Source organism: Argentina silus (assembly GCF_951799395.1).
Source record: "Argentina silus genome assembly, chromosome: 21".
NCBI classification, from domain to species: domain Eukaryota; kingdom Metazoa; phylum Chordata; class Actinopteri; order Argentiniformes; family Argentinidae; genus Argentina; species Argentina silus.
This window is the reverse complement of record NC_139675.1, coordinates 3,123,858-3,150,687: the sequence shown is the minus strand read 5'-3', so window position 1 is coordinate 3,150,687 and position 26,830 is coordinate 3,123,858. Positions and strand designations below refer to the sequence as shown.

Sequence of the window (26,830 nt, the reverse complement as noted above, 5' to 3'; positions counted from 1 at the left end):
GTTTCTCTTGATACATTGTGGTTTTATATGATGTACAGATTTCTGTATTTAACTGTGTTGTGTTTTATGTGGTTTTTTTTGTAATTCTATTGATATTGTGGACATGGTGCACGTGCAAAAGAGCCATTGGTCTCAGTGTGTTTTCCCCTGTATGAATAAAGGTTCAATAAATAAATGTCCCGTCGCAACAGTGGGTTTGGCTCGCGAGTGCGAAAGTGAAAGCTCAGACTCAAAGATAAGGAGCGGGAGTGTCCGAGGTAAGGACAACGACGGTGTCATTCTTATTATTCAATTCTCAATCTCAGCTATAAAGTCGATTTTGATAAAATGTTCTAATATGTTAGACGGTTGGTGATTATGTAACAGCTGGATGTCGAAGGAGAGAGGTCATGCGTGCAGGTAGATCTGATATGACTACAGCCTGTCCTGTCCTGTTTGTCTAGTCAAGGAGAACGGCTGGTAACTCATAACCATTGCAGAATGTCTTTCCTTATTTTCTCTTTTGCCTTCCCTCACTTAACAGGCAATGTGTCGTGTTTTATTACTTGTTTCTATAAATCAGTTCAGTTTGAATTGTATTTTTGTGTTTTTTTGTGTTGCAGTGTGAGAGAACCAACTCTTTCTATTTCGTATATTAAAGAGTCATGTTTATTTCTAAAATGTCTTCCATTGTCTGTTAACTGCATTTTACAGTTGGAGAGATTGGCAGTAATAAAATGGAGGGCATCAATAAAACAACAGGCGCGACAACTGATGGTCCAAAGTTGAGCCTCACAGTCTCTGGTTAGTTCACTGATGTCTCTCTACAAACCATGCAATATTTGCTGTTTCAGGTTGGTGGAAGTAGACAGTGGAGGACAGGCTAGTTAAACTTTATGTTTATATATATATTCGAGAGTGTGGTCTTGATACGTGTAGTTAAAAAAAAGAAAAGGAAAAAAGGAAGAGAATATATATATATATATATATATATATATACACACACACAGACACAGACACACACACACACATATATATCTTCTTAACATCCTTTAAACTAAGATTGAGCAGATATTTCAACTCATATGGGAAAACATCAAAAGCTTCTATTCTAGCCCTTGAACCTGATACCGTATGTTGGAAAAAAAAGAAATCTGTGCAAATTGATAGATAGATAGATAGTCCAAAAGATCTATTGGGTTTAAGACAAAAGGCGGGACTTGATAACCACATTGCATTACAATTACAATATCATGTAATTGCTCAATACCTTTGCAAACACATGTTGCTCTAAATCACCATTCCCACGTTTTTATAATGTCATTGTTTCATATATTTGTGATACCAGCTTCTTATATTATTCCTCTCATGCATACTGTATATCAGTCGTGATGATGATGATGATGATGATGATGTCCTCTTTGACACAGGGGTGTGGTTGAAGGTAGTGGTGCTGGCAGTCTTCATAGCTCCGATGGCCGCCCAGACTCCTGGTGAGCATATGTGCAGTTTGTTTTGTTTCAAAAGCTCCCATTTGCTTCATGATGCCCCTATAATTCCTTCTCTACTTAACCCTGCCATAGTAACCCTGTCTTGCCATAGTAACCTTGTATGTCTCTTTTTCCAGAGTGAAGCACTGGAAGTCTGGGGAAATACATGAAGTGTTCACAACTCTCTCTCTCTGTTTCTCCCCCTCCCTCTCTCTTCCACCCTCCCTCCACCTTTCTCTCTTCTTCCTCCCTTCATCCCTCTCTCTCTCTCTCTCTCTCTCCCCCCCTCCCCCAGGCCCAGAGGCCCCAGCAGTCTTTACCTTGTCAGTCCCTAAGGATCCAATCACAGGGTGGTCAGGTTCTTCTGTCGTTCTGCCATGTGAAGTCTCTCCTCTCTTCAACGCTGAACCATTGGAGGTCCGCTGGTATCGGCCTGATAACTCCTACAATCCTGCCTTGTTTTACAAGGACTACAAGATCCAAGAGACCCCTGTGGACCCCCGGTACAAGGGCAGAGTCTCTCTAACTGGGGGGCTGCAGAGGGGCAACGTGTCCCTGAAACTGGAGGGGGTCACCCTGGCAGACATGGGGGAGTATGTGTGCCACGTTATTAGCGAGCTGTGGTATGAAAAGGCCAGAGTCTCCCTCAAAGTGATTGGTAAGTGTCTATTTTTCTCAAATCAAATTTCATGAAAATAAAAAAATATATATATACAATATTTGTTTAAAGGTTTGTGTAAAGGTTTGTGCCCCTGCTGGTCACATTGAACACTTGAAAAGATGCAAATGCTACGTTTACTAATAGCGGCAAATGTGCATATTCTGGTCGACAAACCAAATGTAAAATAGACACATGTAGGCCATTGTCTCACCACATCATATTTTAGAAAACACTTTGTTTGGAACAATACAGCACTCTTCACTAAACATTCTTCACCATGTGATCTCATTTCTTGCTACTGATTTATCACGGCCATTTAGCTACATACTTTAAGCTTTGGAATGGCCAAGGGCACTGGAATAGTTAAAAGTTTGCACTATACATTATATAATAGATACGGTGGGCTCTAATTTCAGCTGGGCGCAAAGCAACATTATTGTGAAACACAAGTATGTTGGTAATTTCAGCTTGTAAGAGTTAACACTGTATTGCGCAAGATTGATAAGCTACCAGTTTTACATCAGCTCGTTGGCGTTATTTGAGGTGTGACTGTTTAGTGCAAATGCTGCTCTACATGGCAGCAAGTTTGACAGCGGTGGTGCATCAAATTATGTTGTTCATTTGAAAAGTAGGCCTATAGTCTCATAGGATGTTACATTTAGCCTACTTTGTTTAATAATGCCCTAGGCAACACATTCTGTGACTGATATCACCCCAAAATGTATTTCTAAAATACCCCCTGAGCAATAGCACCATGCCATAGCGCTTAAATCAACGACCGGTTTGGGTTTCTAAAATAAAGCCCTGTATGTGTTGTATTTGCATAGTTATTTTTTTGCCTGTATTTTTTAAGCATAGATTAATTTTGTAATGAAAATAGCTGTACAAATCAGTTGTTGTTGTTGTTATTATTATTATTATTATTATTATTAGTAGTAGTAGTAGTAGTAGTAGTAGTTATTATTATAACTACCCTCCCCATTATCTTTTGACTAGTCGCAGGTAGTGCTCCACTTGTCTCTTTAACTGAAGGAGGAGGAGGTCAGGTGAATGTTACCTGTGTATCAGAGGGCTGGTCACCTCAACCTACACTCACCTGGAGAAACAAAGCAGGAACACAGATCAGACCTGGAGGAGTATTCAACACCACAGGTAATTGCAGTACTTCCCATCTCTGAAATTTGAGCTACCATGTTTGACATTTTATAGCCAAATCATACCAAATTCTACGGAAGACTCAATGACTTGATTTTGAGATGATTCATGCATGAAATTGCAAATTTAGGGTATATCGACTTCCATTGGTTTTGATTAGAAAATGCTAATATTAGTGAATTTTGGTGGTGGCTACATAAAGATCCAAGGTGAGGAATAAATCATATACATTTGCAATTTGGATGAACAATTCCTTCAAACATGATATTGGATTACATGAAAACAAAGATCATAATCGGTATACAACACAGTCAATGGAAATGAAAGTGGAGAGAGGACATCCTGTGGAAAATTGGGGTAAAGTGTATCATTTTAAGAAACGGCTGCATTTTTTAAATCTTTCTATTCACTTTGTTGATTGGTCAGATAGGTACATGTTGGGACATCCCAACTATCAAATGATTGTTTCATTCTCAAGTTATTTTTCAGGTAGTAACAATAAAAACAATGTCTCTCTGTATTAGATCCTCAGGGCTTGGTGAGTGTGAGTAGTTGGCTGCTGTATTCTCCCTCAGACTCAGATTGGCTCTCCTGTACAGTCTCTCTATCTGAGGAGAGGAGAGAGAGCAGGGTGACGCCTTGGATATCCATACCTGCTACAGCCAGTCCTGGTGAGTGTCAGTGACACAAACTACCCTCAACCACAAGCTCCATGGCCCACCCCTCACAAACTATACTTTACCCTAAGATTCATTTCTGAATATGAATATGATATCTATTGTTTGCCTCTGAAATGTTTTTGTTTGCAAATTAATTTAGCTTAATGTTGTTGCCAAATGAATTGTGTCTCTGTTGTAGCCATGTGTCTCATGAGAGCTTAAGATGAATGTGATCCATGTTGAGTGTCTGTGTGCAGCAAAAGACTGGAGCGGAGCCTTCATCACAACTCTGGTCCTGTTCCTGCTATCCCTCTGTGCTCTGATAGCTGTGGTCTTCATACTGTACAAACAAAGAGGTTGGCTATGAAATTCACTGAATTCCATATTTATTATATCAGAGCCGCAATCTATAACGGTGTTAATAATTGTCTTGAGCAATGTGTCGACAAAATTGATCATTTTTTTCATTTTCATCTTTTAGGATCCACCATATTTTCAGAGAAAAGCAAAACAAGTACGGGTAGTGTACATACAATCTGGTCTGTATGTGAATAATAAACTAACAATTAGGCAATATGAAATGTTGTAACATAACACATTGACTTATGACTTTACATCAACATGACATCTCTGTATTTTCAGGTCAAATTGAGCGAGGACAGGGGCCAGCAGGTATGTAATGATGCCCCTTACCCTATGTTTTGTATAAATGTATTGATACGAAGAGGAGAATGCATGATTTGAGCATGCAAGATGTCAGATTACAATTTCACCCTCTTCTACAATACCGTTTATCATTCAACAGAGACCACAACCCTCCTTGAAGCTAATTAACTACCCAGCATGATACCTAGCTTAGATAACCATGCGTCAATTCCAACAGTTTTGGTTGTGGGTGAAAATAGTTACAGTACATAAGTGTGTTTATCATTGATGTGCTCTGTTAGGAGCAGAAAACAGCAAGAAGAAACTATCTGTTGAAGAAGGAGTTAAACCAGAAGGTAAAACATTGTTCTCTTCATAGTTGTATATGTTTACATGTCTTTACTATGTTTGTTTACATAGTCTAGGTCTCTTGCCTGTGCTCATTATTATGTGCTTTGTTATGACCAGAAAAAACCCAGGAGAAATCACCTGTTGACCTAACAGGTAAAGCAAAGAAAACATATTTCTCTACACTCTAAATTGTATAATTTCCAGTTTGATCATTTTCCAAGATGAAAGACCCCCCCCCAGAAGGGTGAATCGTGCTGTTTGCCATGTGGTTACCTGGCAACCTGATCACTATAGATTTGATCACTATAAACAATGTCATGTCGTATTCAGTTGTTTGTGAGCTCACCGACTATGATCACAGAGTCCAGGTGGTTCTACAGTATGTTTATGGAGTTACTGATCAACAACACAGGTAGTGTTGCCTCTGACAATTACAGGTTTGCAACACTAGTCCTACAAACCTTTTATTTGGTAACAGTTGCCGATGCATACAGCTTAGGTCTTATGATTTAGTTTAAGGCATCCAGGAACGATGAAATTCCTTGTCTGCATTTTACAGCTTTGCTCCATGTAGCCAAGTGAGAAAGCAATGATCACATGAATGATCTTGGATAGGTTTACTCTGTAATGTATTGATACTAAGAGGAGAATGCATGATTTGAGCATGCAAGATGTCAGATTACAATTTCACCCTCTTCTACAATACCATTTTTCATTCAACAGAGACCACAACCCTCCTTGAAGGTAATTAACTACCCAGCATGATACCTAGCTTAGATAACCATGCGTCAGTTCCAACAGTTTTGGTTGTGGGTGAAAATAGTTACAGTACATAAGTGTGTTTATCATTGATGTGCTCTGTTAGGAGCAGAAAACAGCGAGAAGAAACTATCTGTTGAAGAAGGAGTTAAACCAGAAGGTAAAACATTGTTCTCTTCATAGTTGTATATGTTTACATGTCTTTACTATGTTTGTTTACATAGTCTAGGTCTCTTGCCTGTGCTCATTATTATGTGCTTTGTTATTACCAGAAAAAACCCAGGAGAAACCACCTGTTGGTGAAATAATTGACCGACCAGGTAAAGCAAAGAAAACATATTTCTCTACACTCTAAATTGTATAATTTCCAGTTTGATCATTTTCCAAGATGAAAGACCCCCCCCCCAGAAGGGTGAATAGCGTTGTTTGTATGTTACTCAGGTATACAAGGATTAGTTTTGGATTCATATGTATAGTATGTGTTTGTCCATTTATTCACCTTTTAACAATGACTTCATTCCACAGAGGCAACACACCTCCTTAAAGGTAATCAACTGCCATTCACTAACATGAAACCTCATAACAATAATACATTTTTGCAAGCTTCTATAATCATGCTTGAATTGTAAAAGTTTGCTTTGGGTAGATATCGTGTTTTTACCATTAATGTTGTCTTAGGGCCTAAAACCAAGCAGCAGAATTCATCTGTTGAAGAAGCTGTTAATCCTGAAGGTAAAGTAGAGGAAGACATTCTAAAGCTACACTCTAAATTGTATCAACCTACATATTGCATCTTCATACACACTAGTCCATTGTTTATATTTGTTTATTCATAGCATTTTGATATAACTAATCTAAAAGGTAAAACATGCATTAAACCATGAAAACCTCTCTCTGAAGCAAATACTGTTGTTGACATTTGATATTTTTTGAATGCAGATTCCCACCCAGTGAAAAAAATACAAGGTCGGGAAAAACATAGTTTATAACTTGTTCATCATTTTATTCTGTGTTTATAAGATCGTAACTGTTATAGACCTGGGAAAAATACAGTATTTATTTCAATTGTATTGGAATCAAGTTAGAGAATTCAAAGGAAGAAAGATTTATTTTTGAAACAGTTCAGGTTTATTACAGATAATATCATTACATGTTGCTAACATGATTGTGTCTCTGTATTTCAGGTGGAACTGACCTGAGAAAGACGTCAGCAGGTACCTGACTGTTTAACTCTCTCTCTTTATTTCTCAGGGTCAAATCCCTACTTCAGACACATGTTCATCTTCCATTGGCATGAATGTATGTTAATCACATATACAAGGAATGGTTAAGGATTCAGATGTGTGTGTTTTTCATTCATTCACCTTTTAACAATGACTTCATTCCACAGAGGCAACAAACCTTCTTAAAGGTAATCAACTACCATTCACTAACATAAAACCTTATAACAATAATAAATTTTTGCAAGTTTATATAATCATGCTTGAATTCTAAGTTTGCTTTGGGTCGATGTCAACATGTCATCACAGGCAACATGTCATCTGTGCTCATTATTATGTGCTTTGTTATGACCAGAAAAAACCCAGGAGAAACCACCTGTTGACCTAACAGGTAAAGCAAAGAAAACATATTTCTCTACACTCTAAATTGTATAATTTCCAGTTTGATCATTTTCCAAGATGAAGGACCCCCCCCCAGAAGGGTGAATAGCGTTGTTTGCCATGTGGTTACCTGGCAACCTGATCACTATAGATTTGATCACGATAACCGGTTGATCACTAGAAACAATGTCATGTCGTATTCAGTTGTTTGTGAGCTCACCGACTATGATCACGGAGTCCAGGTGGTTGTACAGTATGTTTATGGAGTTACTGATCAACAACACAGGTAGTGTTGCCTCTGACAATTCCAGGTTTGCAACACTAGTCCTACAAACTTTTTATTTGGTAACAGTTGCCTATGCATACAGATTAGGTCTTATGATTTAGTTTAAGATTAGATTAGATTAGATTCAACTTTATTGTCATTGTGCAGAGTACAAGTACAGAGACAACGAAATGCATCCAGGAACGATGAAATTCCTTGTCTGCATTTTTCAGCTTTGGTCCATGTAGCCAAGTGAGAAAGCAATGATCACATGAATGATCTTGGATAGGTTTGTTCTGTAATGTATTGATACTAAGAGGAGAATGCATGATTTGAGCATGTAAGATGTCAGATTACAATCTCACCCTCTTCTACAATACCATTTTTCATTCAACAGAGACCACAACCCTCCTTGAAGCTAATTAACTACCCAGCATGATACCTAGCTTAGACAACCATGCGTCAGTTCCAACAGTTTTGGTTGTGGGTGAAAATAGTTACAGTACATAAGTGTGTTTATCATTGATGTGCTCTGTTAGGAGCAGAAAAACGCAAGAAGAAACTATCTGTTAAAGAAGGAGTTAAACCAGAAGGTAAAACATTGTTCTCTTCATAGTTGTATATGTTTACATGTCTTTACTATGTTTGTTTACATAGTCTAGGTCTCTTGCCTGTGCTCATTATTATGTGCTTTGTTATGTCCAGAAAAAACCCAGGAGAAACCACCAGCTGACCTACCAGGTAAAGCAAAGAAAACATATTTCTCTACACTCTAAATTGTATAATTTCCAGTTTGATCATTTTCCAAGATGAAGGACCCCCCCCCCCCCCCCAGAAGGGTGAATAGCGTTGTTTGCCATGTGGTTACCTGGCAACCTGATCACTATAGATTTGATCACGATAACCGGTTGATCACTAGAAACAATGTCATGTCGTATTCAGTTGTTTGTGAGCTCACCGACTATGATCATGGAGTCCAGGTGGTTGTACAGTATGTTTATGGAGTTACTGATCAACAACACAGGTAGTGTTGCCTCTGACAATTACAGGTTTGCAACACTAGTCCTACAAACTTTTTATTTGGTAACAGTTGCCTATGCATACAGCTTAGGTCTTATGATTTAGTTTAAGGCATCCAGGAACGATGAAATTCCTTGTCTGCATTTTTCAGCTTTGGTCCAAGTAGCCAAGTGAGAAAGCAATGATCACATGAATGATCTTGGATAGGTTTACTCAGTAATGAGGGGGGTGTTACCAAAAAAGGTACTACAGGGCCAGAGAACTAACCTGGATGATGTATTGAAGGCAACATGTCATCACAGTGAATTGTTCAGTTTTCAAGGATCTTGATTCTTGTTCTTTTTCGACTGGAGGGGGTCTTTAACAAAAGTGACCTGTCTTGTCAGTGCACATGAATTAAACTATTTACTTGGTATTTGTTTCTATGCAGATTGGCATCAGATAAAAGGATTCAAAGGTAAGAAACAAAAACACAGCGGTCCAATGACTAGATTCATGATTTCAAGACATTTCCTTCTGATAAGTCTTATACTAATAAGTCATATTCTTTCTCTCCCCTCAGAGAACATCTCTATGGCGTCTGGTCATAAGGCTATTAGACTGACTCTAGTCGGGAAAAGGGCTCAATATGTTGAAGCTGATAAAGATAAAGAGACATTGGGCAGGCATCTCCAAGTGCTTGGTAAGGAGGGCTTTGGCTCAGGACAGCACTACTGGGCAGTCAAGCTGAACTATAAAACCACGGGTGATTCGGAGAAACTGTCATGGTATGTTGGTGTGGTTAGAGACGGAGCAGACAACAGGTTGATGGTCCCTTTAACTCATCAGAGCGGCTTCTGGCTTCTCTCTTATGAGAAACAAACAGGTCTCGAGGCCAACACTGACCCTCCAACACCTGTACCTGGGGGAGAAGGGCTCAATACAGTAGGAGTGTTTCTAGACTGTGACAGACACACTCTGTCCTTCTATAATGTTGACACAGAGTCATATCTCTACACATTTACTGGTGTGGGGGGATCAAAACAATTTTATCCTGTGTTCAGCCCAGGACAAAAAGACCCGAATTCTATAAGAATAGTTGACTGAATGGAGGAAACACATGTTCATGAGATATATGCAGTATGAGATCCATTCAGGCTATGACGTTTAACACTCTGTTGAAACACACATGGTTTACTGTGACATCCATTTTGAAATCACTGAATTACACAAGTGCATTAAATGTTCTCTGGCCAGAGGTTTCAAAATGGATGTCACAGTGAACTATCACATTTACTGCCCTGTCTATGTGGCACAATGTATATAAAGGTCTGAGCTTTGTTTTTATGTGATGTGTTTTGTAATGTGTTTTCTTTGTATATGATGTATAGTGTGTTGAGACCCTGGTGATAATGCACTACATCTAAACAAATAAGAATATAAACTTGATTTTACTTTTTAAAGCCACAAGTAATCACATATTCGACAATGTAACAGTGATTTAAAGTTGTTTCTCCCTGTAGTGACTTCTGTATGATGTAATCTCACGGGAATAAAAATATCTATTCTAACTGCATTCTGGAGATAAACGTCAATGCTATTCATTGAATAAAAGCAGTTAACCAAAATAGCCGAATTCATACAGAGAGTACAAGCATGAGAGCTGTTGAAGGCTTTTATGTTCTCTAACAGTACGCTGGGGATATTTACAAACTGTTATCTGTTGCATGTTGTAGTTACAACCAACACACCACCAGGGAGCGCCAAACTGCTAATTATTTTAGTTTTTTGATCAGGAAATTTAAAATGTGATTTTAACAAATTCAAACAACCCTTGATGATATCGTGCTTTTGGTCTGTGACGGATCCTTCAAAGTTCAGATTTACCAAAGCCCAAATAATCTCATACCTGACTATGAAACCACAGATGTCCTGTCAGGATGAAGTAGCCATACGACCAGATGAAGCTCCATCTGTATGTTTTGAGTGTGGGGATGTGGGGCTGTTGGCGGTCCCTGTCCAAACCCCCCATTGACAAACGGACAGGTGACCTCCAGTGGAGGATTGTACACGGGGCCATAGCTACAAACAGGTATCTGGTGCACCTCAATCCTGGCACAGGGGACGGCTGTCCTTTCTGCTCGCAGACAGAAACTATATACCATCTGTTTATTCAGTGTTCCAGACTGGTTAGACTATTCAGCCGACTGCAGTCATGGTTTCAGGGCTTAGGAGAACATTTTTATTTTTGTCTTCTTATCTATGGTCCACACTACTTTGCAAAGAAAAAATCTGTACACACAGTAATTAATTTCATTTCAAGACTGGACAAATTAGCTATTTGGAAAACAAGGAAAAACCGTGTGAGTGTTTCTGTTTTGGATTTTTGCATTATTTATTTTTTTTGAATTTTTTGATAACTGCAAAAGTTGTGTAAACGGAATTAACTTGAAATAAAGGTTTGTTTTAAGTTTATTATTATTATTATTTTTTTTTTTAATATCTCTCTCGGTGAGCGTGAGTAGTCGGCTGCTGTACTCTCCCTCAGACTCAGATTGGCTCTCCTGTACAGTCTCTCTGTCTGGAAGGGGGCATGATTGATGACTGGGTCGTGGTCAGTATCCACAATATTGCAAAACTTTTTAAAACTGAGGAGGTACAATCTGAACTCGTCCTTACTGAACATGACCCTGGAAAGCAGGTCTGATACGGCTGGTAGGGCTGTTGGAGGGCCAGTTGGAACACTGCCCAGGAAAGGGTGTCATACTCTACATGCACTGAATATCTGTGGTCACTAGATGTACAGTAAGTCATAAAAGTATATTTTGGTTGATGATGAATATCAAAATGGCCACTATGATCAACTGCAAATTCCTATTCAAAGTGTGGAGTTTTGATCCATGTGTGCTTGTATAGAACCTTGGAGAGTGGCCTTCATCACACCTCTGGTCATCTTTCTACTGGTCATCACTACTCTCACTGGGCTCCTCATCTGGAACAAAAAAAAAACAGGTATTTGGAACAAGATGACATTAAGCATTATCAATATTGCAAATCCATATAATTATAAAATATACATTACATATATTTGTGGTGGACATATTTTGAAAAGTGTTTCACTAATTGTCAAATTCCACGATATATAAATCCACTTCTCCTCCTCGCTGCAGGTCCGTGTTAGTCCCATCATCAAAGAACAATACAGAAGCAGAAGGTAATGGGTCTGGTCATTTACTTAAGAGTCTTTTACTCAAGGACCACATTTGGCCAACGACGTTAAACATACACAGCCACTAGAACGGACCTGTCTGGTGTCGTCGCTAGATAACATTTAGGTGAGGTATCTAGCTCAGGTATCTAGCTCAGGTATCTAGCTCGGTAAACAACGGCTGTCACTACCTGCTCATATTAGCAGCTTATCGAAAGCTTTAGCTACTAGCTAGCTTTAGCTACATCCACATATTAAGTCTCTTGCTCATTAATTTAACTGGCAGTGAATACGGTAAGAGAGGTGTAATGAATGAAATCAACTATATCAACGAACATATCAACTAATGTCATGACAGCACAGTGATGTTTTTCTATATGTGTGTGTCAATTAGCTTACTGATTGTTGATTAACTGAATCATGGTATTTGAAAAACCTAAATAAAAGTAATTGGTTCGAAATGACCTCAAAACAGTTGTCTTCAACATGTACCTTAGAACCAGGGTTGAAAGTCACTGGCAAATCACAGAAAACCCTTCTGTATGAAGCAAGGCAGTGCTTGGTACCCCTCTGTACCCCGCCTAAGAAACAAAAATCTGAGGGAAACTTGACTGACGCATGGCCTTATTCAACCCCATTATCTCAGAACTGGGGCAAAGCAACACTGTATTTACATGGCTGTACAAATACCCACATTACTGGTTGATAACAGTCACAGAGGATACAAATTATTGTAACTCTATTAGACTCTGTTCTAACTCTGTGAGCTGTCCTCAGATTTCTACCTCCAGCAGCCTCCCCTCAAGTATTGATATGTGCCCTGTTTTGTCTGGGCTATAGGATGGGTGCAACACATACAATTAGTTTCACATAGTGCAACTGGAATGCATAGAATAAAACTAACATTGACAAGCACTACAGTTTAAAACATCAATGCACTGTAAACATTGAGCAGCGAGAACTTTTTGGTCCACCGCCCCCCCCACCCCCACTCACACACTTCATTTTCCATCATACTGTTTACTCTAGCTGTAAATGTTCTACCTCCTGCTAAAAAAACAATCTAGCAGTAGGTTGACCACATGTTACAACTCAGTTATGTCTAGAGTAAAGGGAAGTACGTAACAGATTTGACCAACTAAAGGCAGGAATCTTGAGCGCGTTGGTGTGAAATAAAGGAGACCAGACCAGGATGGAATGAACTGAAATAGTGGTATATTGTAAATAGTGGGGGGGGGGTGTACGGGCAGTGTACACACAACACAACGGACACACACAACACTAGCAGCCCACAGGCCAAGGGGACACGGATGTTGCCAAAGAAAAGAAAGTAACAAATCTAGGAGGGTTAGGAGAGGCTACTAACTGATCCTAACTAAACATCCAAACTCAAAATACCTCTCTGACTAACTAACTACTCTGACCAAGGACATCAAAATGTACATGGTTGGCAACCACCCCTTTCCTAGTGTTTCTATACAACAGTTCCACCTACATGTGAGAGTATAGAGGCCTCTGTCTTACCTGCCCCAGGGCCATACAAACAACAACAACAACAACAACTACTACACACACACACACACACACACACACACACACACACACACACACACACACACACACACACACACACACACACACACACACACACACACACACACACACACACACACACACACACACACACACACACACACACACACACACACACACACACACACGGGAAACAAGTGTCAGTGGGGGATACATACATCAAAGTGTACAACAAAGCATGAGCTCAGGAAGAGAGCGACTGGCATGCAACACACAGCTTAAATACTAAATGAAGGGAGTAGATTGGGGTTGGACTGGGATGGCAGGTGATTAGGAGGATTGGCAGCAGGTGCAGCAAATGGGAGTGGTGATGTCGCCCTATAAAGAAAGAGGGAAAACAGAACAGACAAACCTAAGTGGAACGTAACACCACAATGTACAAAAAACAATGCAGTTGGTTGTTCTGGTGCCTCTCGGGCAATTTTGGGTGTTGATCGAGGACCCTTGTTTCTCTTGATACATTGTGGTTTTATATGATGTACAGATTTTGATGTAGAGTGTTTTTTGTAATTCTATTGATATTGTGGACATGGTGCACGTGCAAAAGAGCCATTGGTCTCAGTGTGTTTTCCCCTTTATAAATAAAGGTTCAATAAATAAATGTGGGTTTGGCTCGCGAGTGCGAAAGTGAAAGCTCAGACTCAAAGATAAGGAGCGGGAGTGTCCGAGGTAAAGACAATGACGGTGTCATTCTTACTATTCAATTCTCATTCTCAGCTATGAAGTCGATTTTGATAAAATGTTCTAATATGTTAGACGGTTGTGAATCTAGAGGTTTTTCTGATATTTCCGAGGCCATTGAGGATTGTGATGATGTAACAGCTGGATGTCGAAGGAGAGAGGTCATGCGTGCAGGTAGATCTGATATGACTCCAGCCTGTCCTGTCCTGTTTGTCCAGTCAAGGAGAACGGCTGGTAACTCATAACCATTGCAGAATGTCTTTCCTTATTTTCTCTTTTGCCTTCCCTCACTTAACAGGCAATGTGTCGTGTTTTCTGACTTGTTTCTATTAATCCGTTCAGTTTGAGTTGTATTGGTGAATTGAAATAGACTACTTTTGGCCTTTCACTTGTTTACAAAGACAACAAAATCTATTTGCTTTTTCAGGCCTTTTTGTGTTGCAGTGTGAGAAAACCAACTCTTTCTATTTCACATACTTCTTAGCAAAGAGTCATGTTTATTTCTAAAATGTCTTCCATTGTCTGTTAACTGCATTTTACAGTTGGAGAGATTGGCAGTAATAAAATGGAGGGCATCAATAAAACAACAGGCGCGACAACTGATGATCCAAAGTTGAGCCTCACAGGTTAGTTCACTGATGTCTCTCTTGGCTGCACATTAGCTAGTTAAACTTTATGTTTTGTTTTTATATATATATATATATGTGTATATACATTCATATATTATATATATTCAAGGGTGTGGTCTTGGTATGTGTAGTTCAAAAACTGAGTGTCAGTGTTATATGTTAGCAATGAAGTGTTATATATGTATACACTCATGAACACTTTATTAGGAAATAAATAATGTACAAATACTGGGTAGGGCCTCCCTTTGCTCTCAAAACAGCCTCAATTCCACAAGATGTTGGAAACGTTCCTTTGAGATTCTGGTCCACGATGACATGATTGTATCACTGCAAATTCCTGCAGATTTTTCAGGTCCACTTTCAGGCTGTGAATCTCCCGTTCTACCACATTCCAAAGGTGTTCTATTGGATTAAGATCTGGTGACTGGGAAGGCCACTGTAGAACACTGAACTGTGTTGTACTGTATAATTGTTAGACTGTATAATTGTTATACTGCGTTGTACTGTATAATTGTTATACTGTGTTGTACTGTATAATTGTTACCTGTATAATTGTTATACTGTATAATTGTTATACTGTGTTTTCTGTATAATTGTTATACTGAAAATTGTTATACTGTTGATAACCACATTGCATTACAATTACAACATCATCAAATTGCAGTTGTTATACTGTATAATTGTTATACTGTATAATTGTTATACTGTGTTATACTGTATAATTGTTATACTGTGTTGTACAGTATAATTGTTATACTATATAATTGTTTTACAGTATAATTGTTTTACTGTATAATTGTTTTACTGGATAATTGCTCAATGCCTTTGCAAACACATGTTGCTCTAAATCACCATTCCCACGTTTTTATGATGTCATTGTTTTATATATTTGTGATACCAGCTTCTTATATTATTCCTCTCATGCATACTGTATATCAGCCGTGATGATGATGATGATGATGATGATGTCCTCTTTGACACAGGTGTGTGGTTGAAGGTAGTGGTGCTGGCAGTCTTCATAGCTCCGATGGCCGCCCAGACTCCTGGTGAGCATATGTGCAGTTTGTTTTGTTTCAAAAGCTCCCTTTTGTTTTATGGTGCCCCTATATGGGCAATCCCTCCCATGCCCTACATGACACTGTGGCAGAGCAGAGAAGCTCCTTTAGCAACTGACTACTACAACCACGTTGCACGAAGGAGCGCTATAGGAGATATTTTCTGCCTGCCGCAATAAGACTGTACAACTCCTCCTCCGGCTGGCTAGACCGGGGTGATCAGAGTCAGGCTGGGGATGTTAAATCATAACTGGACTGTTCTTACTGTATATAATGTTTCAGATGTCTGTTTTATTCTATTATTCTATTGTCACTTTACTTTGTTGTTTGTGATGTGAGCTGCTGTAACGCCTTAATGTTCCCTCGGGGATCAATAAAGTACATATCTATCTATCTATCTATCTATCTATAATCCCTGCCATAGTAACCCTGTATTGCCATAGTAACCCTGTATGTCTCTTTTTCCAGAGTGAAACACTAGAAGTCAGGGAAAATACATGAAGTCAATTCACAACTCTCTCGTTCTCCCCCTTCCCCTCTCTTCCTCCCTCCCTCCCTGTCTCTCTCCCTGTCCCTCCCTCTTTCTATCTCTATCTCTCTCTCCCTCTCCCTCCCTCCCTCTCTCTATCTCTATCTCTCTCTCCCTCTCCCTCCCTCCCCCTCTCTCTCTCTTCCTCCCTCCCTCTCTCTCTCTCTCCCCCCCTCCCCCAGGCCCAGAGGCCCCAGCAGTCTTTAACTTGTTAGTCCCTAAGGATCCAATCACAGGGTGGTCAGGCTCTTCTGTCATTCTGCCATGTGAAGTCACTCCTCTCCTCAATGCTGAGCCATTGGAGGTCCGCTGGTATCGGGCTGGGAACTTCAAGAATCCTGCCTTGTTTTACAAGGACCACAAGATCCAAGAGACCCCTGTGGACCCCCGGTACAAGGGCAGAGTGTCTCTAACTGGGGGGCTGGAGAGGGGCAACGTGTCCCTGAACCTGGAAAGGTTTACCGAGGCAGATATAGGAGAATACGTGTGCCACGTCATTAGTGAACGGTGGTATGAAACGGCCAATGTGTTCCTCACGATCAGAGGTGGGTTCTAAAGACAATGAGGTGAACTGAATATGTAATTGAAATTGAACTGAAATTATATGAATCAATGCAAGATCTATATTACAGTGTCCTCTGTAAGTATTTGGACAGTGAGCATTTTTTTCTTCTACTGGCTTCTTTTGGAGTACTGAAATAGGGCGACTATGTATTCAAAGTGTTGTCGTTTATAAATGGTGAAACCAATATTCATACAAATACCCTCAGATAAAAGCTGACAATCTGTAGTTTAACCTCATATTAACTGTTTGATTTCTAATCTAAACTTTTGGAAAAAATGCTTCACTGTCCCGTTACTTACAGAGGGTAAGTAACTAAGTTACTTACCCGTTACTTTCACTGTATATTGAAGCCACTGGAGAGTGGAATAGATCTCCTCACATAATTATAGATGATTTTGATGATTTTGAAACACTTCCTGTGCTTTTTCTTTTCCTTTTCTTTGTGTCCACATGGTTGCTGCCTAATCTCAACCTGACCTAATCTCAACCTGACCTAATCTCAACCTGACCTAATCTCAACCTGACCCGTCATCTCTCCACCAGTGACAGGTACTGTCCCGGTTCTCTCTGTAACTGAAGGAGGAGGAGGTCAGGTGAATGTTACCTGTGTATCAGAGGGCTGGTCACCTCAACCTACACTCACCTGGAGAAACAAAGCCAGAACACAGATCAGACCTGGGGGAGGAATGAACCGCACAGGTAATTACACTGCAGGCATTATAGCCCTGCTAATTAGGTGTCTTTGTGTGAGTATGCACAGTGTACTTGTATGTGATTGTGTACTATCTCTCTCTCACTCTCTGTCTCTCTCTCTGTATCAGATCCTCAGGACTTGGTGAGTGTGTGGAGTTGGCTGCTGTATTCTCCCTCAGACTCAGATTGGCTCTCCTGTACAGTCTCTCTGTCTGAGGAGGAGAGGAGAGAGAGCAGGGTGAAGCCTTGGATATCCATACCTGCTACAGCCTGTCCTGGTGAGTGTCAGTGACACAAACTACCCACAACCACAAGCTCCATGGCCCACCCCTCACAAACTATACTTTACCCTAAAATTCATTTCTGAATATATATATATATATATATATATATATATATATATATATATATATATATATATATATATATATATATACATATATATTGGTTGCCTCTGAAATGTATCTTAATGTTGTTGCCAAATTAATTGTGTATCTGTTGTAGCCATGTGTCTCATGAGAGCTTAAGATGAATGTGATCCATGTTGAGTGTTTGTGTGCAGCAGAAGACTGGAGGGGAGCCTTCATCACAACTCTGGTCGTGTTCCTACTATTCCTCTGTGCTCTGATCGCTGTGGTCTTCATACTGTACAAACAAAGAGGTTGGCTATGAAATTCACTGAAATCCATATTTATTATATCAGAGCCGCAATCTATGACAGTGTTAATAATCGTCTTGAGCAATGTGTCGACAAAATTGATCATTTATTTCATTTTCATCTTTTAGGATCCACCATATTTTGTCCATCAGAGAAAAACAAAACAAGTACAGGTAGTGTACATACAATCTGGTCTGGATGTGAATAATAAACTAACAATTAGGCAATATGAAATGTTGTAACATAACACATTGACTTATGACTGATCAACATGACATCTCTGTATTTTCAGGTCAAATTGAGCTAGGACAGGGGCCAGCAGGTATGTAATGATGCCCCTTACCCTATGTTTTGTATAAATGTATTGATACTAAGAGGAGAATGCATGATTTGAGCATGCAAGATGTCAGATTACAATTTCACCCTCTTCTACAATACCATTTTTCATTCAACAGAGACCACAACCCTCCTTGAAGGTAATTAACTACCCAGCATGATACCTAGCTTAGACAACCATGTGTCAGTTCCAACAGTTTTGGTTGTGGGTGAAAATAGTTACAGTACATAAGTGTGTTTATCATTGATGTGCTCTGTTAGGAGCAGAAAACAGCAAGAAGAAACTATCTGTTGAAGAAGGAGTTAAACCAGAAGGTAAAACATTGTTCTCTTCATAGTTGTATATGTTTACATGTCTTTACTATGTTTGTTTACATAGTCTAGGTCTCTTGCCTGTGCTCATTATTATGTGCTTTGTTATGACCAGAAAAAACCCAGGAGAAACCACCTGCTGACCAACCAGGTAAAGCAAAGAAAACATATTTCTCTACACTCTAAATTGTATCAACCTACATATTGCATCTTCATACACACAAGTCCATTGTTTATATTTGTTTATTCATTACATTCTAATATAACTAATCTAAAAGGTAAAACATGCATTAAACCATGAACACCTCTGAAGCAAATACTGTTATTGACATTTGATATTTTTTGTATGCAGATTGGCACCAAGTGAAAAAAAACCAAGGTAGGGAAAAACATAGTTTATAACTTGTTCATCATTTTATTCTGTCATAGACCTGGGAAAAATACAGTATTTATTTCAATTGTCTTGGAATCAAGTTTGAGAAACTGTTTTTCTTGAACAGTTTAGGCTCATTACTGATAATATCATTACATGTTTATAGGTTTGTGGACTGTCAATATAATTAGTAGGCCAATCCATCTCAACAGTGTTTGTGAGTAAATGAAACCTCCTTCTCTTCTCTCAGTGACGGTGACTATGGATGAAAAGACTGCTCCCCCTGGTATTATAGTTAGTGATGGAACAAGTGTTCGGTTTGACAAAGTCAAATATGAAGAAGATAATAGTTCCTCTAAAAGACATCTCCATGTGTTGAGTAAACAGAGTTTCATGTCAGGACAACACTACTGGGAGGTGAAGGTGATGCATAGAATAATAGACAAACAGTCATGGTATGTTGGTGTGGTCAGAGATAAGGCTGACAACAGATCTGCAGTCTCTTTAATTCCTGAGCATGGCTTCTGGATTCTCTCTTATGAGAGACAAACAGGTCTCAAGGCCAACACTGACCCTCCAACACCTGTACCTGGGGGAGAAGGGCTCTATACAGTAGGAGTGTTTCTAGACTGTGACAGACACACTCTGTCCTTCTACAATGTTGATACAGAGTCACATCTCTACACTTTTACTGGTGTGGTGACATCAAACAATTTTCTGTCTGTATTCAGCCCTGGACAAATTGACGCACAAAATATATACATTAATTGAAAGAATACAAATAAATGGAGGTGAAAACAAGGGGAATGAGACAGACATTTTAAACATGTACTTTAATGAGGCCAACAGCCTACAGAAGTATGGAATTCTCACTCTAAGAGATATATAATGTAAATACATGACCACATGTCATACTACTGTACCAATGTCACTACTCTCTACTGATGGTAATTTTGGGGGATTTACACGTGTGTTATAATTGTTATATGTAGCAGGATCAATGTATATATGGTACACCTCCTGTAATAAACGTGTTGTACCAACAATATTACTGAGTTCTTGAGTATTGATTTAATTCATCCTGATATTAGAGAATATAGTCAGATTATGAGGTTTTCTCTAGAACAAATCAAACATGATGGACGGCGTTGTACAAAATCTGTCACTGTCAATTTGTAACTGTCATTCTCGATGTTAACATACAGTTATTCTGTATGTTTACCAATCAGGCGATCAGGGCACCCAAAAATCTCCAGATGAGATATTTGGGCAACCAACAGACTCTACAGACTAGTGTTAGTTATACTCTATATACTGCATCTACCCAAATGAAATGGTGAAGAAGTTACAGCGACAGATCAATCACTTAATGTGATCAGAACTCACTACATGTGTCTCGTTTGCGAAATGGAAATGAATGTTCTTGTCGTCGGTTTGAAAGATACAAGACCATACAGTAATGACTTACATGTTAAGTGTGACTCCATCACACGTACCTGACACTATAAACACATCAGTGTGACATAAACGTTATTAGCTTTTCATGAATGTATTGTTCATCATTTATGTGACTAAATGTGTTTTATTTGAGCAGAAGCTGAGAAGAGGAAGACATCTGAAGGTATATCGTCTTATTGTAACTCATCACAGTCTTTATTTGCAGACAGCTTTACAGCTTTCACAATAGTCTTGATCCTCTCTTCTTTTGAGATAGTTTCTAGGTATGTGAGTCAAAGGCCTTGGACACTCAATGAAAACTAGATGATTGTAGCGGACACAGGCCGTCCTTTTATGATGTTGAATCAGAGTCACATCTCTACACTTTTACTCATGTAAAATCATTTAATAGACTATTTGCTGTGTTCAGCTCTGGGTTAGTTTCAATATCCCTTAACGGTAAACTAACACTACATGGCAAAGGTGCAACACTCCACAACCATAAAGTCATTATTACAGATGAGAAGCATATTGTCCATATTACAGTCCACCGTAACACTCTAATAATGTCTCCAAGACACATGTAAATGTTTGGTCACATGTATGTATGTAAAAGAAAATGAAATGTGACTTTAACAGAGTTCACTTAGTTCACTTAAAGAAGCAGGATGAAGTTTTGCATGTTGCTGCCCTCTGTGGCTACACTGGTAAATGGAACATTTCAATAGGCTACTTTTTTTTATAGCAGCAAATATCATTTCCTTGTAAAACAATCAAAAAGTAAAATAGGTACAAAAAGGCTAGAACACCTTAGTGTAATGTAGTGATGCAGCTTGAACACCTTAGTGTAACAGTGTGTAAGTGTCACAACCAGGACACTGCCTGTTGTGACAGTAGCAACAAGTCCACATGCAGTATTAGGCTACATGACATCATCAATATTCTGCTATCACTGAGAATCAGCAGAGACAATGGTCTCATGTTCAGGAAGTGTAATATGCCAGCATCTCTTATTTTATTTCTTTAACATACAGTACACTTCATATTTATGACTACCCCCCCCCCCCCCCCCCCTCCCGCTGATCAAGCAAACTGCAGCTCATACAGTATTAGATGATTCAGTAAGTTTAATAAATGAATAACTTCTGAAGGTGCTTGGAGGCTGAAAGTGAAAGCACAGTAGTTGAGGTGAAGAGGAGGCGGCAACAGGGAGGGAACTTCGTATCGTTCTCACCTTCTCAATCGGTAGTTCAAACTAACAGTGTTAAATGTTAGTTGGTAATTAATCAGTAATATAATCAGAAGATTTCCACGCCAAAGAGGATTTTCATTTTACGACAGCAGGATTTCAAAGGAGAGGCACCATGCACACAGGTGATTCATAGAGATGTTGTTTGATATACTGTATTGTTACTTAAAATGAAGAAATTACTATTCAGTGATTATTAGTGTAGTTCATATGGAGTTCATATCAAACATATCGTCTTAACATTGTCTTATATATGTAGGGATAAGTTATTGATTTTGCTCATGCTTGTTTCTCTACAATGACAAGCAGTTTGGTTGCCCTCCATTACTGGCTGGCAAGATTGCAGTTGTACAGTAATAAAAAAAATACTTTTGTACTACATGTGAAGGTCCACTTTGGTCTGTCACATGGTTTGTTCACTGCGAGGCTGATCCAATAATTTTAGCTTTGACAAGTGGAATGTGCTAAATATTTGTTTTAATTGACCCATATCAATGTAGAGGTTTTATTGAAAGCAACTGCCGCTGTTGCCCCAGTTTACTATTCAACAGTTTCATCTCCCTATTATTAGGATATGATCTGTCTTGATACCTGCTGCCTACGATGTCTGTTCTTATCATGTCAGTTCCTGTCTTTAACAGGGGTGTGTCTGAAGGTGGCGATACTGGCAGCTCTCACAGCTCCCATGGCAGCTCAAAGAACTGGTGAGAGTGTTGTTTCTGTTCAACATTTAAAATGGCGGCCAGTGGCATTGCTCTGTTCAGATTGTAGGATTTTCATGGAATCAACCGTTGCATGTGTGATTTTGGTGTGTCAGTGATTTGTATTATACTTTATTGACGTATACTTCTCTAATTTCTCCCTCCCTCTCTCTCTCACCCCAGTCTTAAGTGACTTCTCTCTATCAGTCCCAAACCGTCCGATCACAGGGTGGTCAGGCTCCTCTGTCATTCTACCATGTGTAATGTCTCCTGTCTTCAACGCCACACTATTGGAAGTCCGCTGGTACCGGCCTGGTAACGCTCACAATCCTGCCTTGTTTTACAAGGACTACAAGATCCAGGAGACCCCTGTGGACCCCCGGTACAAGGGCAGAGTGTCTCTAACTGGGGGGATGCAGAGGGGCAACGTGTCCCTGACCCTGGAGCGGGTCACCCTGGCAGACAGGGGGGAGTATGTGTGCCGTGTTGAGAGTGAACAATGGTTTGAGAAGGCCAGTGTATCTCTCATTGTGAATGGTAAGGAGCCTTTTAGTGAGGAGGCTAGAACAGCTAACATTAAGGTGGTGTTGACCCTTAATGACCTAGTGAACACACCCACACACAACCATTACATGGTTTTATGGTATTTCGTCTACTTCACAACAATTATTTGCTATTGTTGATTAATTTACAGATTATTAGTAAACTTATTGTAAACTAATAATTTCATCTCATAACAGTGTCATCAGTAGGTTTAGGTCTTTAATGGAATTCTATGAGACGTGACACATTGAGATGAGATTTCACAAACTAATAAACCTCCTACTGTATCTCTGCTGTAGTAAGAGGAAGTGTTCCGGTTCTCTCTGTAACTGAAGGAGGAGGAGGAGGTCAGGTGAATGTTACCTGTGTATCAGAGGGCTGGTCACCTCAACCTACACTCACCTGGAGAAACAAAGCAGGAACACAGATCAGACCTGGGGGAGTATTCAACACCACAAGTAATTAACTCGGAACACCCCAGAAAAATGGTCCAGCTAGGTGTCTGTGTCACTATGTAACCTTTAGGTGACATGTCTCTCTCTTTCTTTCTGTGAGTATGTACAGTACAGTATACTTGTATGTGATTGTGTATAATCTCTCTCTCTCTCTCTCTGTATCAGATCCTCAGGGCTTGGTGAGTGTGAGTAGTTGGCTGCTGTATTCTCCCTCAGACTCAGATTGGCTCTACTGTACAGTCTCTCTGTCTGAGGAGAGGAGAGAGAGCAGGGTGAAGCCTCGGATAGCAAATCCTGGTGAGTCCCTTACAAACACAAAGGTCTCTCCCAGTTCCTCACAAGCCCTACTCTGCCTTTGAGAGGAGTGTGGACATTTTATAATATATTTACATTTTTATCCAAATTGACTTCCAGTACAGTGAGTGCATATGCTTTTTGTATGCACACTGTTTATGGTCCCAGTGGGAATCAAACCCACAACTTAAGTGTTGCTTAATAGTCATAGTTTAGCTTTTATGTTCATTTATATTTACTGTGATGCTTTAGATTCATGTTGTGTTGGGAATGCGGATGCGGTGAGAAATACTCAGACGAAAGGCGTAAATACACGAACATTTCCTTTTAATTAAGAATGATCGTGGCAGGATGCACAAACAAACACTGGGAGAAAAGGGTAAAATAAAAGTGGAGAAAACCAAACTCCAATAAACACAGGTACTCACTTCACAAGTGGCGTAACGAAGAACTAAGAAAATGGTAACACGGACCGACTGGGAGACAGGGTAAACACGAACAGACGGGGAGAATCTCTGACAAGAACAGGCTATAAATAACAAACAGGGGACAGAACACACAGGTGAAATGAATCTGGGTATGTTGGAGGCCACTGGCCCCGTACCGCCAGAGGAGGGCGCCAGAGTCACCAGACAGCAACATCAGGCGTGACATGTTGAGTGTCTTTGCAGGAGCCTGGTGCCCGGTGGCCTTCATTGTGACTCTGGTCCTGTCTTTGGTCATCATCTGTGGTCTGGCATCTGTCATCCTCTACAAACAGAGAGGTGGGTTAAACTCACTACAGTAGTGTGTGACAAGGCAGCTATGGGCAGGGGTGGGCTGATGTATGTTACTCACATATACAAGGATTAGTTTAGGATTCAGATGTCCAGTATGTGTTTGTTCATTCATTCACCTTTTAACAATGACTTCATTCAGCAGAGGCAATATAACTAATCTAAAACTGAAAACATTAAACCATGAACACCTCTGAAGCAAATACTGTTATTGACATTTGATATTTTTTGAATGCAGATTGGCACCAAGTGAAAAAAATACAAGGTAGGGAAATACAGTTTATAACTTGTTCATCATTTTGTTCTGTGTTTATAAGATCGTAACTGTTATAGACCTGGGAAAAATACAGTATTTATTTCAATTGTATTGGAATCAAGTTAGAGAATTCAAAGGTAGAAAGATTTATTTTTTTAAACAGTTAAGATTTATTACAGATAATATCATTACTTGTTGCTAACATGATTGTGTCTCTGTATTTCAGGTGGAACTGAGCTGAGAAAGACGTCAGCAGGTACCTGACTGTTTAACTCTCTCTCTTTATTTCTCAGGGTCAAATCCCTACTTCAGACACATGTTCATCTTCCATTGGCATGAATGTATGTTAATCACATATATAAGGAATTGTTTAGGATTCAGATGTATGTGTTTGTTCATTCATTCACCTTTTAACAATGACTTCATTCCACAGAGGCAACAAACCTCCTTAAAGGTAATCAACTACCATTCACTAACATGAAACCATATAACAATAATACATTTTTGCAAGTTTATATAATCATGCTTTAATTGTAAAAGTTTGCTTTGGATAGATACAGTGTTTTTACCATGTCTTAGGGCCTAAAACCAACCAGCAGAATGTATCTGTTGATCAAGGTGTTAATCCTGAAGGTAAAGTAGAGGAAGACATTCTAAAGCTACACTCTAAATTGTATCAACCTACATATTGCATCTTCATGCACACTTGTCCATTGTTTATATTTGTTTATTTCTTGCATTTTAATATAACTAATATAAAAGGTAAAACATGCATTAAACCATGAACACCTCTGAAGCAAATACTGTTGTTGACATTTGATATTTCTTGTATGCAGATTGGCACCAAGTGAAAAAAAACCAAGGTAGGGAAAAAAATAGTTTATAACTCGTTCATCATTTTATTCTGTGTTTATAAGATTGTGACTGTTATAGACCTGGGAAAAATACAGTATTTATTTCAATTGTCTTGGAATCAAGTTTGAGAAACTGTTTTTCTTAAACAGTTCAGGCTCATTACTGATAATATCATTACATGTTAATAGGTTTGTGGACTGTCAATATAATTAGTAGGCCAATCCATCTCAACAGTGTTTGTGAGTAAATGAAACCTCCTTCTCTTCTCTCAGTGAGGGTCACTATGGATGAAAAGACTGCTCCCCCTGGTATTATAGTTAGTGATGGAACAAGCGTTCGGTTTGACAAAGTCAAATATGAAGAAGATAATAGTTCCTCTAAAAGACATCCCCATGTGTTGTGTAAACAGAGTTTCAGTTCAGGACAACACTACTGGGAGGTGATGGTGAGGAGTAAACTAACAGACAAACAGTCATGGTATGTTGGTGTGGCCAGAGGTTATGCTGATAAAAGATCTACAGTCCCTTTAATTCCTACGCATGGATTCTGGATTCTCTCTTATGAGAAGCAAACAGGTCTCAAGGCCAACACTGACCCTCCAACACCTGTACCTGGGGGAGAAGGGCTCTGTATAGTGGGAGTGTTTCTAGACTGTGACAGACACACTCTGTCCTTCTATAATGTTGATACAGAGTCACATCTCTACACATTTACTGGTGTGGTGACATCAAACAAGTTTCTGTCTGTATTCAGCCCTGGACAAATTGACTCACACAATATACACATTATTTGAAAGAATACAAATAAATGGAGGTGAAAACAAGGGAAATGAAACAGACATTTTGCACATGTACTTTAATGAGGCCAACAGCCTACAGCAGTACGGTATGTTCACTCTGAGATATATAATGTAAATACATGACCACATGTCATACTACTGTACCAATGTCACTGCTCTTTGCTGATGGTCATTTTTTGGGATTTACACGTGTGTTATAATTGTTATATGTAGCAGGATCAATGTATATATGGTACACCTCCTGTAATAAACGAGTTGTACCAACAATA

At 39.3% G+C, this 26,830-nt stretch overlaps 2 protein-coding genes across 2 annotated transcripts; both read left to right on the top strand.

The window, feature by feature from the left end:
• The first annotated feature begins 190 nt into the window (after positions 1-190).
• On the top strand, positions 191-26,830 carry LOC310821176 (butyrophilin subfamily 2 member A2-like). Its single transcript, XM_083693107.1, has 29 exons — positions 191-257; positions 694-783; positions 1,410-1,472; positions 1,765-2,127; positions 3,127-3,282; positions 3,810-3,956; positions 4,202-4,300; positions 4,426-4,464; positions 4,587-4,616; positions 4,892-4,945; positions 5,058-5,093; positions 5,664-5,684; positions 5,806-5,859; positions 5,972-6,019; positions 6,225-6,245; positions 6,378-6,431; positions 6,639-6,665; positions 6,884-6,913; positions 7,090-7,110; positions 7,275-7,310; positions 18,631-18,651; positions 18,773-18,826; positions 18,939-18,974; positions 19,176-19,202; positions 25,134-25,163; positions 25,341-25,361; positions 25,487-25,540; positions 25,744-25,770; positions 26,035-26,830. The coding sequence occupies exons 2-29, from the start codon at positions 717-719 to the stop codon at positions 26,553-26,555; spliced, it is 2,157 nt and encodes a 718-aa protein (XP_083549233.1). The 5' UTR covers positions 191-257; positions 694-716; the 3' UTR covers positions 26,556-26,830.
• LOC310821177 (butyrophilin-like protein 8) lies at positions 21,789-23,731 on the top strand. Its single transcript, XM_083693108.1, has 4 exons — positions 21,789-22,007; positions 22,524-22,586; positions 22,767-23,120; positions 23,426-23,731. The coding sequence occupies exons 1-4, from the start codon at positions 21,998-22,000 to the stop codon at positions 23,590-23,592; spliced, it is 594 nt and encodes a 197-aa protein (XP_083549234.1). The 5' UTR covers positions 21,789-21,997; the 3' UTR covers positions 23,593-23,731.